Genomic DNA, 17678 nt, shown 5'->3' on the forward strand with positions numbered 1-17678 from the left:
GTCGGTGTGTCTGACCGTGATGGCCCTCGATGTGAAGAGGAAGTCTATCTGGGACTGGGCTGAACCGTTTGGTCCTGACCAGGTGAACCGTGGCTGGACTCCGCCTGCAGGGTCACTGAAGGCGTCGCGCAGCTTTGCATCTTTGACCGTTTCCACCAGGAGTTTGGAGGTGCCGTCCAGTCTGTGGTTGGCACGAGTCTGCAGATCCGGGTTTTTTTATTTTTATTTTAGAAGCTGAAGGAAACATTCAAAGCATGACAAGATCCCAAAAATCTGAAGAATCAGAGCAGTAAGTGTTCCAGTGGCAACAATCTGTTTTACATTATTACATGCAGTCTCCGAAGTTGTTAGAACTGATTCCTGCCTGCTCAGCTTTAAAAGTTCAAAACTAGAAATGTTCAGTTCACAAATTTCTTGACTGGTTTGGTGTCTGTCGTTGATCACTTGGTCAGATTATTCTTTTAATTCCATTAAGCTAGTGAGATCTTCATTCAGTCTTGAATTTTCCTTTTATGTATGGGATACGACCAACTATTACTTTCCAGTCTGTAGCATATATAAATGCTACACCCCCCACAGCTCCCCAAGTTGTCATTGTTGGAACCCAGTTCCTCAGCAGCTGCGCGTATCTTGGCCCCAGGACGCGCTCCAGCATGGCGACGACTCCTGCAGATCCGGGTGCCTCTCCAAATCGAGACACACCGAGACAAAGACAGTGCCTTCTCTTTATACAATACAACTTATTTGAATTTCCCTCCCCTTCGTTGGATCCCCCTCCCCTTCGGGCTCCTTCCAATCAGAGCGCTGAGGTGCACAATCTTCTGTACCGCCCATGGGTAACTCCCAGATCATACATCGCATGTAAATGTTAATTAGCAGATCAGGGGCGTGTTAGCAATATTCATTTGCTTCATTGAGCAAGCGCAGTAGCTATGTTCATGACTCATTTTAACCCTTTCCTGCCTTGTTGACACCTTCTTAAGATTGTAGCTGATTGCGTATCTTATCTCTGTCCACAATCATTCCCTCAGTTTTTTACAAAGGCAGTGTTAAATTCTTATCATCCTGTCTCTGGTTTTAATCCTTCTGTCTCTCACAAACCCTCAGTCCCCCCCCCCCTTCTACATTCCTTTAGGTATTAATCATCCTGTCTCTGGTGGTTTAATCATTCTGTTTCTTACACATTGATAGGGAGAGTTAACTGTATTAAGATGAATATTTTTCCGAGGATACAGTATTTATTTTCAACACTGCCTATACCTTTGCCAAATAAATTTTTCCAAGAATTGAACAAAACTGTGAGGAATTTTCTTTGGAAAGGTAAAATGCCAAGAGTGTCTCTGGAAAAATTAACATGGAAATTTGAATTAGGTGGATTGCAATTACCAAATTTTAAAAATTACTACCTGGCAGCACAAATGAGTTTTATTTCATCCTTTTATCAAGAGGGTGGAAAAACAGCATGGGTTAAAATTGAAATGGATAAAATAAAAGAGTCTTGTCCAGAAGAATTTATATATAAATGGGAAGCGAAGATATTAGTTAAGGATAAAGAGTCACCCTTGCTAAAACATTTAATTAATACATGGTTGAAAACAGTTAAAGTTAATGATAAAAGATTTTTTTTAACAGCTAAAACTCCATTAGTAAAAAATTGATTATTGCCGTTTGCTTGGAATAATCAAATACTACAACTCTGGGAACAGAAGGGTATTAAAAATATAGGAGATTGCTATGAAGGGAATATCTTTTTGACATTTTCTCAATTGAGAAATAAATATCAAATTCCAGGGAATAGTATTTTTTTCTATTATCAATTACAATCTTTTTTAAGGGAAAAGTTAGGAAATTCAATGTCTCTATTTCAGATTAAAGGAATCGAATCCTTGATTCAGGGTAAGGGAATTAAAAAAATTATATCATCAATGTATAAACTACTACAGATAGCTAGTCCAAAGATAGGAATTAATAAAGCAAGACAAAGATGGGAAACAGATCTTAATATTATTATTGATGAACCAAGTTGGGAAAGACTGTGTCTAGATATTATGAAAAATACTATTAATGTGAGGTATAACTTAGTGCAGTATAATTTTTTTCAGCAACTATATTTAACCCCGGAAAAATTAAATAAATTTAAACTAAATTCAACTGAAAGGTGTTTTAGATGCAACCAAGACGTGGGCACTTTTATACACTCTACTTGGGCATGTCAGAAGGTAACTCCTTTTTGGCAAGACCTAGAGCAATTAATGAATAAGATTATACCAATGGATCCAAGGTTGTTTTTGCTAGGAGATACAAAAGGAATAACACCAAAGCTAAGTCTCGATAAACATCAGGAAAGATTTCTCAAAATATCATTAGCAGTAGCCAAAAAATGTGTTGCGGTTACATGGAAAGAACAAAATGAAATAAGATTCGAAAGATGGCATGCAGAAATGCGGAGTTGTATCCCATTAGAAAAAGCAACGTATAATCTGAGAAATGGATACGACTTCTTTTTGAAGGTGTGGAACCCATTCATGGCAAAGTTAGGATTAAGAATAGGAAGTACTTAAATTCAGGATTGCCTTGTTACCTAGCAAGAATTTAGAAAAGAAATTACTCGGAAGTGACCCCCTCGGGACTCCAGGTTTCTTTCTTTCTTCTGCTTTTTCTTTTTCTTTCTTTTCAACTGAGGGGTGGGGGGGCGAGGGGAGAAAATACAGAACAATACGTGTATAATCGAAGTTATAGGTTAGTGACTATTGTTTACTATTGTTTACTATGAAATGTATAATGTATAACGTATGGGTTCTGTTAAAACTTAAATAAAATATTTAAAAAAAAAAAAAAAAAAAAGAGAAGGAATGGGTGACGTTTCGGGTCGAGACTCTTCTTGAGATTGAAAGTCACGGGAAAGGAAAACGAGAGCTATAGACGTTGATAGACTCGGCTTGTACTCGCTGGAATTTAGAAGACTGAGGGGGGATCTTATAGAAAGTTACAAAATTCTTAAGGGGTTGGACAGGCTGGATGCAGGAAGATTGTTCCCGATGTTGGGGAAGTCCAGAACAAGGGGTCACAGTTTAAGGATAAGGGGGAAGTCTTTTAGGACCGAGATGAGAACGTTTTTTTTCACACAGAGAGTGGTAAGTCTGTGGAATTCTCTGCCACAGAAGGTAGTTGAGGCCAGTTCATTGGCTATATTTAAGAGGGAGTTAGATGTGGCCCTTGTGGCTAAAGGGATCAAGGGGTATGGAGTGAAGGCAGGTACAGGTTACTGAGTTGGATGATCAGCCATGATCATATTGAATGGCGGTGTGTACAGGCTCGAAGGGCCGAATGGCCTACTCCTGCACCTATTTTCTATGTTTCTGTTTCTATGATATAGAGAGATATGGAACAAATGAATGAAAGATATGCCCAAAAGGATGATAAAAGAAACAGGCCATTGTTAGCTGTTTGTCGGGCGAGAATGAGAAGCTGGTGTGACTTGGGTGGGGGCGGGATGGAGGGAGAGGGAGTGTCAGGGTTACTTGAAATTAGAGATATCAAAACTCATACCACTGGGCTGTAAGCTGCCCAAGTGAAAAATTGTTCCTCCAATTTGCGTTTGGTCTCACTCTGACAGCGGAGGAGGCCCAGGACAGAATGGTCAGTGTGGGAGTGGGAAGGACAATGGCAACCGAGAGATCAGGTCGATCCAGATATACACAAAGTGCTTGAGTAACGCTGCATGACAAGCAGAGAAGGAATGAGTCAGCCCCTGACCTGGGATAGCAACCCACCCCCCCCTAACCCGGGATAGCCCGGGACACCACCCCCCCTAACCCGGGATAGCCCGGGACACCACCCCCCCCTTACCCGGGATAGCCCGGGACACCACCCCCCCTAACCCGGGATAGCAACCCACCCCCTTCCCCCTAACCCGGGATAGCCCGGGACACCACCCCCCCCCTAAACCGGGATAGCCCGGGACACCACCCCCCCCTAACCCGGGATAGCCCGGGACACCACCCCCCCCTAACCCGGGATAGCAACCCACCCCCTTCCCCCAAACCCGGGATAGCCCGGGACACCACCCCCACTAACCCGGGATAGCAACCCACCCCCTTCCCCCTAACCCGGGATAGCCCGGGATACTGAGCTCCCCCCCCCCAGCCCCTAACCCGGGACACCACCTACCCCCCTCCCCCCGTAACCAGGGATACCACGACCCCCCTCCCCCTGTAACCAGGGGCACCGAGCTTTCCCCACATGTGTTACAAGAACGGCGCCAGAGACCCGGGTTCCATCCCGACTACGGGTGCTGTCTGTGCGGAGTTTTCCCGTTCTCCCCATGACCGAGTTGGTTTTCCACAGTTTTCTAAACCCTGGATACCACCCGCTGGTCCCCCGTAATAACTCGTTTAAAATCATGAGGGGAATAGATCGGGTAGATGCACAGAATCCCTTGCCCAGAGTAGGGGAATCGAGGACCAGAGGACACAGGTTTGAGGTGAATGGGAAAGGATTTAATAGGAATCTGAGAGGTAACTTTTCCACACAGAGGGTGGTGGGTGTATGGAACGAGCTGCCGGAGGAAGTAGTTGAGGCTGGGACTATCCCATTGTTTGAGAAACAGTTAGACAGGTACATGGATAGGATAGGTTTGGCGGGACTCGTGTAGATGGGGCATGTTGGGTGGGGTGGACAAATTGGGCTGAAGGGCCTGTTTCCACGCTGTGTTTCAGGGGTTATGGGGAGAAGGCAGGAGAATGGGGTTGGGAGGGAGAGATAGGTCAGCCGTGATTGAATGGCGGAGTAGACTCGATGGGCCGAATGGCCTGATTCTGCTCCAATTACCACAAGCCCATCCCTCGCCTGCGGTTCCAGGAAATCTGCAGAGGTGGACCACGCGCTGACTGGAGGATCAGATTCCAATGGGAGGACTCTCGGGTTACCAGACCTGGAATCAGCGCCTTGAAAACCAGCCTGGTGGCAGCAACCAGTCTGGAGATCAGACACGGACCCGAACCCCACTCCCCTGTACCCCAATAAACCCCGAACCCCACTCCCCTGTACCCCAATACACCCCGAACCCCACTCCCCTGTACCCCAATACACCCCGAACCCCACTCCCCTGCACCCCAATACACCCCGAACCCCACTCCCCTGTACCCCAATACTCGCCTGTACACCCCAAACCCTATTACTCTCCTTCCTGTGAACCCCAATACCCCACTTCCCTGTACCCCAGTGCTCCCCTGTACCCCAGTGCTCCCCTGTACCCCAGTGCTCCCCTGTACCCCAGTGCTCCCCTGTACCCCAGTGCTCCCCTGTACCCCAGTGCTCCCCTGTACCCCAGTGCTCCCCTGTACCACAGTGCTCCCCTGTACCCCAGTACACCATGAACCCCATTACTCCCCTGTACCCAGTACACCATGAACCCCATTACTCCCCTGTACCCTACTGTACCCAGTACACCATGAACCCCATTACTCCCCTGTACCCTAGTACTGGCCTGTACACCCGAACCCCACTCCCATGTACCCCAATACTCGCCTGTACACCCCAAACCCTATTACTCTCCTTCCTGTGAACCCCAATACCCAACTCCCCTGTACCCGTGTTCCCCTGTACCCCAGTACTCCCCTGTACCCCAGTGCTCCCCTGTACCCCCCGTATTCCCATGCCCAGGATCGCCTGCACTTGCTGTGTGTGTGACTGTGTGTGTGACTGTCTCCCTGCAGTCTGGACCTTCACCCTGTCTTTGCCGTCTCGGGGAATCTCCTGGTATCTCCACAGCAGTCACTAACCCAACCCCTCTCGTCCTGCCCTCCCCCCTCTCTCTCTCCCCACTGGCCAATCCCCCCTCCTTCTCCGCCCCTCTCTCCCCCTCCCTGTCTCTACGCCCTCTCTACCCCCTCTCTCTCTCTCTCTCTCTCACTGCGGGAGGGGGGTACACAATGATGTCTCTAACCTCTCTTCTCTACAGGGGTCTTCACCAATGAGTGTCGCAATGTGGGAGTGAGGGGGGGAGAGTGACGGAGGGGGGTGAGGAGGGCGGGAGATGGGTGAGGGAGGGAGGTTGAGGGGTGAGGGAAGGAGGGGTGAGCGAGGGAGGGAGGTTGAGGGGTGACGGAGGGAGGTTGAGGGGTGAGAGAAGTTGAGGGGGGTGATGGGCGAGGGAGGGGGTGAGAGAGGGAAGTTGAGGGGGGTGGGGAGTGAGGGTGAGAGGTGAGGGGGCTAAGGAGAGGGGGTGGGGTGAGAGGGGGGGCACTACCTCTAATCTCCTCCCCCTTCCACAGGGGTGTTCCTTATCCCCTACATCCTGGTCGCCGTGTTTGGTGGAATCCCCATCTTCTTCCTGGAGATTTCTCTGGGTCAATTCATGAAGGCTGGAGGTGTCAAAGTGTGGAACATCGCTCCTCTCTTCAAAGGTCAGCACGGCTCTGTCTCTCTACCCCACTCTCCCTCTCCCCCATCGCTCCGCTCTTCAAAGGTCAGCGCGACTGTCTCCCCCTGTCTCTCTACCCCACTCTCCCTCTCTCCACCCTTTCTTCAAAGGTCAGTGGGGGCTACGCCTCGATGGGGATCAGGGTATATTTACCCCCTCCCTCTACCCTCCAGGTCTGGCCTATGCCTCGATGGTGATGGGGAGAGCGGTTGAGGTGTGACGGGTAGGGGGTGGTGTGAGAGGGTTCACTGTATTTACCCCCTCTCTCTGCCCCCCCCCCTCGGGTTTGGCTACTCCTCAATGGTGATGGGGTGGGGAGAGGGGGGTTCACTGTATTTACCCCCAGGGTTGGGCTATGCCTCAGTGGTGATGGGGGAGGGGTGTGGAGAGGTGTGAGGGGCTCACTCTATTTACCCCCCTCTCTCTGCCCCCCCGCCCGGTTTGGGTTGTGATGGGGAGGGGTGCACTCTGTATTTACCCCCCTCTCTCCCCCCCCCCAGGTTTGGGCTATGCTTCGATGGTGATAGGGAGGGTGATGAGAGGGGGTTGAGGGGTGCACTCTGTATTTACCCCCCTCTCTCCCCTCCCCCCCAGGTTTGGGCTATGCTTCGGTGGTGATAGGGAGGGTGATGAGAGGGGGTTGAGGGGTGCACTCTGTATTTACCCCCCTCTCTCTCTCCCCCCCCCAGGTTTGGGCTACACCTCGATGGTGATAGGGAGGGTGATGAGAGGGGGGTTGAGGGGTGCACTCTGTATTTACCCCCCTCTCTCTCCCCCCCCCCAGGTTTGGGCTACGCCTCGATGGCGATAGTCTTTTTCTGCAACACCTATTACATCATGGTTCTGGCATGGGGGAGCTTCTACCTGGTCCATTCCTTCGCCCCCACTCTGCCCTGGGCTTCCTGCAACAACACCTGGAACACAGACTCCTGCACCCTGGGGGGAGAACAGCACACACGCAGTCATCCATTGTGGAGTTCTGGGAGTAAGTCATGGAGGGAGCGGGGGTGAGGGGAGGTCAGGGGGGGAGAGGAGGGGGAGATGGGGTACCGTGTGTTATCTGATCCCTGAGTCTTGAACGCTCTGTGCGTCTGCCATCCCCCATCATTGAGTATAGAAGTTGGGAGGTCACGTTGAAGTTGTGTCAGACGTTGGCGAGACCATATTTAGAATATTGCGTTCAGTTCTGGGCACCGTGTTATCGGAAAGATGTTGTCAAACTGGAAAGGGTTCAAAGAAAATCTAGGAGGATGTTGCCAGGACTGGAGGGTATGAGCCACATGGAGAGGTTGGGTCTCTATTTCATGGAGACCAGGTGGATAAGGGGTGAGTCTGTGGAATTCTCTGCCACAGAAGGTAGTTGAGGCCAGTTCATTGGCTATATTTAAGAGGGAGTTAGATGTGGCCCTTGTGGCTAAAGGGATCAGGGGGTATGGAGAGAAGGCAGGTACGGGTTACTGAGCTGGATGATCAGCCATGATCATATTGAATGGCGGTGCGTACAGGCTCGAAGGGCCGAATGGCCTACTCCTGCACCTATTTGCTATGTTTCTATCTTAAAGAGGTGTATAAAATCATGAGAGGAATAGATCGGGTAGACGCACAGAGTCTTTTACCCAGAGTGGGGGAATCGAGGACTAGAGGACATAGGTTCAAGGTGAAGGGGAAAAGATTTAATAGGAATGTGAGGGGTGACTTTGTTACACAGAGGGTGGTGGGTGTATGGAACGAGCTGCCAGAGGAGGTAGTTGAGGCTGGGACTATCCCAACGTTCAAGGTACATGGATAGGTCAGGTTTGGAGGGATATGGACCAAGCGCAGGCAGGTGGGACGAGTGTGCCTGGGACATGTTGGGCGGTGTGGGCAGGTTGGCTGAAGGGCTGTTTCCGTGCTATATCACTCTGTGACTCCCCCCCCCCCCCCCCCCCCCTGACATACAGGAGGAGGGTGCTGAGACTGTCCAGTGGTCTGGAGGAGTTGGGGTCAGTGGGCTGGGAGCTGACCGCCTGTCTGGCCACCACCTGGCTTGCCGTCTACTTCTGCATCTGGAAGGGGGTCAAGTGTACCGGGAAGGTATGGACAGGGGAGGGGGGGGGGGAGAGGACAGGGGGAGATGGGGGGGTCAGGGAAAGAGAGGGGGGGGAGGGGGGAGAGAGGGGGGAAGATGTGGGAGAGACGGAGTGAGGGGAGAGGGTGGGAGAGAGGGGGGAAGATGTGGGAGAGACGGAGTGAGGGGAGAGGGTGGGAGAGAGGGGCGGTGAGGGGGGAAGAGAGGGGGAATGGTGACGGTGGGGAGGGGGGAGGGGAGGGGGAAAGGTGACGGTGGGGAGGGGGGAGGTGACGGTGGGGAGGGGGGAGGTGATGGTGGGGAGGGGGGAGGACTCTCTAACCCCCCCTCGTTCTCTCCTGCCCCCACAGATCGTCTACGTGACAGCCACCTTCCCCTATATCATCCTGGCCATCCTGTTGGTGAGGGGGGTAACACTGCCAGGGCTGCACAGGGCATCTTGTACTACCTCCAGCCTGACTGGGGCAAACTGGGGGAGCCTCAGGTACAGGGGGAGAGGGGTACAGGGGGGGGGTACAGGGGGAGAGGGGGTACAGGGGGGGGCAGGGGTCAGGGGGGGACAGGGGAGAGAGGGGTGGACAGGGGAGAGGAGGTACGGGGGGGGATAGGGGAGAGAGGGGGTACAGGGGGAGAGGGGGTACAGGGGGGGTACAGGTAACACTGCCAGGGCTGCACAGGGCATCGTCTACTACCTCCAGCCTGACTGGGGAAACTGGGGGAGCTCAGGTACAGGGGGAGAGGGGGTACAGGGGGGGGCGGGTACAGGGGGAGAGGGGGGTACAGGGGGACAGGGGAGAGGGGGGTACATGGGGGGTGGACAGGGGAGAGGGGGTACAGGGGAGAGGGGGTACAGGGGATAGGGGAGAGAGGGGGGTACAGGGGGTACAGGGGGGTACAGGTAACACTGCCAGGGCGATCCTCAGGTACAGGGGGAGAGGGGGACGGGGGGGAGGGGGTACAGTGGGGGGTACAGGGGGAGGGGGTACAGGGGGGTGATTCAGGGGAGAGATGGGGTACAGGGACCTATATCTCACTGCCCCCCCCCTCCCCTCTCCAGGTGTGGATTGACGCGGGGACACAGATATTCTTCTCCTACGCCATTGGTTGGGGGCGCTGACCGCTCTGGGCAGCTACAACCAGTTCCACAACAACTGCCACAAGTAAGGCCAAAGCCGGGGGGGTCAGCGGTCAATGGGGGGCCGAGACCGGGGGTCAGCAGTCAAGGGGGGCCGGGACCAGGGGTCAGCAGTCAAGGGGGGCCGGGACCAGGGGTCAAGGGGGGCCGGGACCGGGGGTCAGCAGTCAAGGGGGGCCGGGACCAGGGGTCAAGGGGGGCCGGGACCGGGGGTCAGCAGTCAAGGGGGGCCGGGACCAGGGGTCAGCAGTCAAGGGGGGCCGGGACCGGGGGTCAAGGGGGGCCGGGACCGGGGGTCAGCAGTCAAGGGGGGCCGGGACCGGGGGTCAAGAGGGGCCGGGACCGGGGGTCAGCAGTCAAAGGGGGCCGGGACCGCGGGTCATGGGGGGCCTGCCGAGGTGAGTGTTCTCACCACGATCAATGGGCTGAGGTCTAGCGCTGAGGTCGAGGGTCAGTGATAACGTCGAGGGCTGGGGTCAGCAGTCAAGGGAGAGTGGTCAGGGTGTGAGATCGGAGGTCCCAGGGGTCAGAGGGGGGGATAGCATGCTGTTGGATGGTTGGAATGGACTTGTTGGGCCGAAAGGCCTGCTTCAATGCTGTCGCTGGTCGGCACGGACTAGATGGGCTGAAGGGCCTGTCTCCGCAGTGTATCTCTAAACTAAACTAGTGTACGGGGTGATCGCTGGTTGGCATGGACTAGATGGCTGAAGGGCCTGTTTCTGCGCTGTATCTCTAAACTAGTGTACGGGTTGATCGCTGGTCAGCACGGACTAGATGGGCTGAAGGGCCTGTTTACGCACTTTATCTCTAAACTAGTGTACGGGATGATCGCTCGTCAGCACGGACTAGATGGGCCGAAGGGCCTGTTTCTGCGCTGTATCTCTAAACTAAAACTACAACTTCCCTGATTATCTTCACAAGCAACACAACACAACCCAACTGCGAGTGAATTCTACACTGTACGTGTCCAGCTAATTTAGTCTCGTGGTAGGGTGAGTCTCTGTTTGTACGATTAAAACTAGATGCTCGCCGTACTCTGACCTGTTTAACACATTTCTGTAAACATTTAAACACCAGGTCTCTCGTGCTTGTGTAACTAACTTGGACTTCATATCTCTGTTCCTTCCCAAAACAAGTCCGAGTTGTTCCTGCAAACGTTTCTCTGAGGCCAGAGCTCATTTCCACAATTAAAACACGATCTCCATTCCTGGATCAGCCCCTCTGCTGAAAGCTTCTTCCTCAAGAAAGCAAATATCCCTGAAGATGTGGGTGGACCGACAATGAGAGATGTCGGTCTCGACCCAAAACGTCACCTGTCCATGTTCCCCACAGATGCTATTTGACCCGCTCCAGCACTCTGTGAAACGTCACCTATCCATGTTCCCCACAGATGCTGCTGACCCGCTGAGTTACTCCAGCACTCTGTGAAACGTCACCTATCCATGTTCCCCACAGATGCTGCCTGACCCGCTGAGTTACTCCAGCACTCTGTGAAACGTCACCTATCCATGTTCCCCACAGATGCTGCCTGACTCACTGAGTTACTCCAACATTTTCTATCTATCCCAGAAGATGTTACAGAGTCGTACAGTGTGGAAACAGGCCCTTCGGCCCAACTCATTTGGAGCTCTGCAAGGCGCTGGTCAGGCCACATTTGAAGTACTGTGAACGGTTTTGGGCCCCATATCTGAGGAAGGATGTGCTGGTTCTGGAGAGGGTCCAGAGGTTTACAAGAATGATCCCAGGAATGAGTGGGTTAACGTACAATGAGCGCTTGTCGGCACTGGGCCTGTACTCGCTGGAGTTTAGAAGAATGAGGGGGGACCTCCTTGAAACATTCAGAATAATGAAAGGTGTGGATAGAGTGGATGTGGAGAGGATGTTTCCACTAGTGAGAGAATCTAGGACAGAGGGCACAGCTTCAGAATTAAAGGACGTTCTTTGACGAAGGAGATGAGGAGAAATTTCTTTCGTCAGAGGGTGGTGAATCTGTGGGATTATTTGCCACAATCCCACAGGAGGCCAAGTCAGTAGATATATTTAAGGCAGAGATAGATTCTTGATTTGTACGGGTGTCAGGGGTTACGGGGAGAAAGCAGGAGAATGGGGTTAGGAGGGAGAGATAGATCAGCCATGATTGAATGGTGTAGACTTGATGGGCTGAATGGCCTGATTCTGTTCCTATCCACCTTGGTTCTTGAGTTCCCGACTCTGGGTAAAAAAGAGTAGACACAAAATGGACAAAGCATCTGTGGGGAACATGGATAGGTGACGTTTTACAGAGTGCTGGAGTAACTCAGTGGGTCAGGCAGCATCTGTGGGGAACATGGATAGGTGACGTTTCACAGAGTGCTGGAGTAACTCAGCGGGTCAGGCACCATCTGTGGGGAACATGGATAGGTGACGTTTCACAGAGTGCTGGAGTAACTCAGCGGGTCAGGCAGCATCTGTGGGGAACATGGATAGGTGACGTTTCACAGAGTGCTGGAGTAACTCAGCGGGTCAGGCAGCATCTGTGGAGAACATGGATAGGTGACGTTTTGGGTCGGGACCTTGTTTTTCGGTAAATTTTCATCATCAATCTACACACAATAATGCAGAATGAAGAAGCAAAAACAGGTGTTTAGAAATTTTTGCAAAGTAATTGAAAAGAAATAACTGAAATATCACATTTACATAAGTATTCAGACCCTTTGCTATGAAACTCAAAATTGAGCTCCTGTTTCCATTGATTATCCTTGAGATGTTTCTACAATTTGATTGGAGTTCACCAATGGTAAATTAAATTGATTGGACATGATTTGGAAAGGCTCACACCTGTCTATACAAGGTCCCACAGTTGACAGTACATGTCAGAGCAAAAACCAAGCCATGAAGATGAATGAATTGTCTGTAAACCTCCGAGACAGGATTGTGTGGAGACACAGATCTGGGAAGGGGATAAAACAGTGGCCTCCGTCATTCATAAATGGAAGAACTTTGGAACCACAAGGGTTCTTCATCGGGCTGGCCACCCAGCCAAACTGACCAATCGGGGGAGAAGGGCCTTGGTCAGGGAGGTGACCAAGAACCCGATGGTCACTCTGACAGAGCTCCAGAGTTCCTCTGTGGCGAAGGGGGAACCTTCCAGAAGTCAAGTCAAGTCAAGTCAATTTTATTTGTATAGCACATTTAAAAACAACCCATGTTGACCAAAGTGCTGTACATCTGATTAGGTACTAAGGAAAAAAATGAAACATACAGTAGCACGCAAACAGTTCACAGCGCCTCCTCAATGAGCCTCAAACGCTAGGGAGTAGAAATAGGTTTTGAGCCTGGACTTAAAGGAGTCGATGGAGGGGGCAGTTCTGATGGGGAGAGGGATGCTGTTCCACAGTCTAGGAGCTGCAACCGCAAAAGCGCGGTCATCCCTGAGCTTAAGCCTAGACCGCGGGATAGTGAGTAGCCCCAAGTCGGCCGATCTGAGGGACCTGGAGTTAGAGAGGTGGGTTAGAAGATTTTTGATGTAGGGGGGGGGGAGTGTCCATTTAGGGCTTTATACGTGAATAGGAGGAACTTGAAGTTGATTCTGTACCGTACAGGGAGCCAGTGGAGAGAGGCCAGAATCGGGGTGATGTGGTCCCTTTTACGGGTACCCGTCAGGAGTCTCGCTGCGGCGTTTTGGACCAGTTGCAGGCGGGACAGGGAAGATTGGCTGGTCCCAGTGTATAGGGAGTTGCAGTAGTCTAGGCGGAGGAAATGAAAGCGTGAATGATTTTTTCAGTGTCGTCGAATTGGAGGAAAGGTTTGATTTTAGCTATGGTTCGAAGTTGGAAGAAGCTGGCTTTTACCACAGCGTTGACTTGCTTATCAAATTTTAATGCAAAGTCAAATATCATGCCGAGGTTTTTGACATGCGGTTTGACTAGGCAGGATAGGCTTCCAAGACTGCCTGTTATCAATTTGATGGAGTCGGGGGGGCCGAATAGGATGTCCTCAGACTTGCTCTCATTTAATTGGAGGAAGTTCTGTGCCATCCAACATTTTATGTCCTCAAGGCAGTGTAAGAGGCTGTTTAAGAAAGACAACTATATCTGCAGCACTCCACCAATCAGGCCTTTATGGTTGAATGGCCAGACGGAAGCCACTCCTCAATAAAAGGCACGCAACAGCCCGCTTGGAGTTTGCCCAAAGGCACCTAAAGGACTCTCACACCATGAGAAACAAGATTCCTCTGGTCTGATGAAACTGAGATTGAGCTCTTTGGCCTGAATGCCAAACGTCACATCTGGAGTAAACCTGGCACCATACCTAGGGTGAAGCATGGTGGTAGCAGCATCATGCTGTGGGGATGTTTTTCAGCGGCAGGAACTGGGAGACTAGTCAGGATCGAGGGAAAGATGAATGGAGCAAAGTACAGAGAGATCCTTGATGAAAACCTGCTCCAGAGCGTTCTGGGCCTCAGACTGGGGCAGAGGTTCACCATCCAACAGGACAACGACCCTAATTACACAGCCAAGACAACGCAACAGTGGTTTCGTGACAAGTCTGTGAATGTCCTTGAGTGGCCCAGCCAGAGCCCGGACTTGAACCCGATCGAACATCTCTGGAGGGATCTGAAAAAAGCTGTGCATCGACGCTCCCATCCAACCTGACAGATCTTGAGAGGATCTGCAGAGAAGAATAGGAGAAATTACCCAAATACATGTGTGCCAAGCTTGTAGCGTCATACCCGAGAAGACTTGAGGCTGGAATCGCTGCCAAAGGTGCCTCAACAAAGTACTGAGTAAAGGGTCTGAATACTAATGTAAATGTGATATTTCAGTTATTTCTTTTTAATTACTTTGGCAAAAATTTCTAAACACCTGTTTTCACTTTTTTATTATGGGGTATTGTGTGTAGATTGATGATTAAAAAAAAGAATTTAATCCATTTAAAAATCGGGCTGTAACGTAACAAAATAGGATATTCTTGCTATTGAGGGTGTGCAGCGTAGGTTTACTAGGTTAATTCCCGGAATGGCGGGACTGTCATACGTTGAAAGACTGGAGCGACTAGGCTTGTATACACTGGAATTTAGAAGGATGACAATAGACAATAGACAATAGGTGCAGGAGTAGGCCATTCAGCCCTTCGAGCCAGCACCGCCATTCAATGCGATCATGGCTGATCACTCTCAATCAGTACCCCGTTCCTGCCTTCTCCCCATACCCCCTCACTCCGCTATCCTTAAGAGCTCTATCCAGCTCTCTCTTGAAAGCATCCAACGAACTGGCCTCCACTGCCTTCTGAGGCAGAGAATTCCACACCTTCACCACCCTCTGACTGAAAAAGTTCTTCCTCATCTCCGTTCTAAATGGCCTACCCCTTATTCTCAAACTGTGGCCCCTTGTTCTGGACTCCCCCAACATTGGGAACATGTTATCTGCCTCTAATGTGTCCAATCCCCTAATTATCTTATATGTTTCAATAAGATCCCCCCTCATCCTTCTAAATTCCAGTGTATACAAGCCCAATCGCTCCAGCCTTTCAACATACGACAGTGCCGCCATTCCGGGAATTAACCTAGTGAACCTACGCTGCACGCCCTCCATAGCAAGAATATCCTTCCTCAAATTTGGAGACCAAAACTGCACACAGTACTCCAGGTGCGGTCTCACCAGGGCCCGGTACAACTGTAGAAGGACCTCTTTGCTCCTATACTCAACTCCTCTTGTTACGAAGGCCAACATTCCATTGGCTTTCTTCACTGCCTGCTGAACCTGCATGCTTCCTTTCATTGACTGATGCACTAGGACACCCAGATCTCGTTGAACTCCCCCTCCTCCTAACTTGACACCATTCAGATAATAATCTGCCTTTCTATTCTTACTTCCAAAGTGAATAACCTCACACTTATCTACATTAAACTGCATCTGCCATGTATCCGCCCACTCACACAACCTGTCCAAGTCACCCTGCAGCCTTATTGCATCTTCCTCACAATTCACACTACCCCCCCAACTTAGTATCATCTGCAAATTTGCTAATGGTACTTTTAATCCCTTCGTCTAAGTCATTAATGTATATCGTGAATAGCTGGGGTCCCAGCACCGAACCTTGCGGTACCCCACTGGTCACTGCCTGCCATTCCGAAAGGGACCCATTTATCCCCACTCTTTGCTTTCTGTCTGTCAACCAATTTTCTATCCATGTCAGTACCCTACCCCCAATACCATGTGCTCTAATTTTGCCCACTAATCTCCTATGTGGGACCTTGTCGAAGGCTTTCTGAAAGTCGAGGTACACCACATCCACTGACTCTCCCTTGTCAATTTTCCTAGTTACATCCTCAAAAAATTCCAGTAGATTTGTCAAGCATGATTTCCCCTTCGTAAATCCATGCTGACTCGGAATGATCCCGTTACTGCTATTCAAATGCTCAGCAATTTCGTCTTTTATAATTGACTCCAGCATCTTCCCCACCACTGATGTCAGACTAACTGGTCTATAATTACCCGTTTTCTCTCTCCCTCCTTTCTTAAAAAGTGGGATAACATTTGCTATCCTCCAATCCACAGGAACTGATCCTGAATCTATAGAACATTGAAAAATGATCTCCAATGCTTCCACTATTTCTAGAGCCACCTCCTTAAGTACTCTGGGATGCAGACCATCAGGCCCTGGGGATTTATCAGACTTCAGTCCCATCAGTCTACCCAACACCATTTCCTGCCTAATGTGGATTTCCTTCAGTTCCTCCATCACCCTAGGTTCTCCGGCCCCCTAGAACATTTGGGAGATTGTGTGTATCTTCCTCAGTGAAGACAGATCCAAAGTAACGGTTTAACTCGTCTGCCATTTCTTTGTTCCCCATAATAAATTCCCCTGCTTCTGTCTTCAAGGGACCCACATTTGCCTTGACTATTTTTTTCCTCTTCACGTACCTAAAAAAACTTTTGCTATCCTCCTTTATATTATTGGCTAGTTTACCCTCGTACCTCATCTTTTCTCCCCGTATTGCCTTTTTAGTTAACTTTTGTTGCTCTTTAAAAGAGTCCCAATCCTCTGTCTTCCCACTCTTCTTTGCTATGTTATACTTCCTCTCCTTAATTTTTATGCTGTCCCTGACTTCCCTTGTCAGCCACAGGTGTCTCTTACTCCCCTTAGAGTCTTTCCACCTCTTTGGAATAAATTGATCCTGCAACCTCTGCATTATTCCCAGGAATACCTGCCATTGCTGTTCTACCGTCTTCCCTGCTAGGGCCTCATTCCAATCAATTTTGGCCAGCTCCTGCCTCATGCCTCTGTAATCCCCTTTGCTATACTGTAATACCGACACTTCCGATTTTCCCTTCTGCCTTTCCATTTGCAGAGTAAAACTTATCATGTTGTGATCACTGCCTCCTAATGGTTCTTTTACCTCTAGTCCCCTTATCAGATCAGGATCATTACACAACACTAAATCCAGAATTGCCTTCTCCCTGGTAGGCTCCAGTACAAGCTGTTCTAAGAATCCATCTCGAAGGCACTCTACAAACTCTCTTTCCTGGGGTCCATTTCCAACCTGATTTTCCCAGTCTACCTGCATGTTGAAATCTCCCATAACCACTGTAGCATTACATTTTTGACACGCCAATTTTATCTCCTGATTCAACTTGCACCCTATGTCGAGGCTACTGTTTGGGGGCCTATAGATAACTCCCATTAGGGTCTTTTTACCCTTACAATTTCTCATTTCTATCCATACTGATTCAACATCTCCTGATTCTATGTCACCCCTTGCAAGGGAATGAATATCATTCCTTACCATCAGAGCAACCCCACCCCCTCTGCCCACCTGTCTGTCTTTTCTATACGTTGTATACCCCTGAATATTCAGTTCCCAGCCCTGGTCCTCTTGTAGCCATGTCTCAGTGATCCCTACAACATCATACTTGCCCATGACTAACTGAGCCTCAAGCTCATCCACTTTATTTTTTATACTACGCGCATTTAAGTACAACACTTTAACTTCTGTATTTACCTCCCCTCTCACATCGTTCACAATTGGCCCTGCCCTTAATTTCTTTTCCCCTCTAGAACTTCTGTTC

At 50.2% G+C, this 17678-nt stretch overlaps 1 protein-coding gene and 1 pseudogene across 1 annotated transcript; one reads left to right on the forward strand and one right to left on the reverse strand.

Moving 5' to 3' along the window:
• Positions 1 to 237: 237 nt before the first annotated feature.
• Positions 238 to 661, reverse strand: LOC144611119 (cytochrome b-c1 complex subunit 10 pseudogene; annotated as a pseudogene).
• A 4246-nt stretch (positions 662 to 4907) lies between these two features.
• Positions 4908 to 9656, forward strand: LOC144611115 (creatine transporter-like). The gene is given in 8 exon segments (XM_078430183.1): positions 4908 to 5013; positions 6276 to 6407; positions 7209 to 7431; positions 8365 to 8497; positions 8843 to 8915; positions 8918 to 8976; positions 9550 to 9592; positions 9595 to 9656. Coding segments are annotated over 8 exon segments (831 nt in total).
• The last annotated feature ends 8022 nt before the right edge of the window (positions 9657 to 17678 follow it).

This window comes from Rhinoraja longicauda, chromosome 39, assembly GCF_053455715.1.
Source record: "Rhinoraja longicauda isolate Sanriku21f chromosome 39, sRhiLon1.1, whole genome shotgun sequence".
NCBI classification, from domain to species: domain Eukaryota; kingdom Metazoa; phylum Chordata; class Chondrichthyes; order Rajiformes; family Arhynchobatidae; genus Rhinoraja; species Rhinoraja longicauda.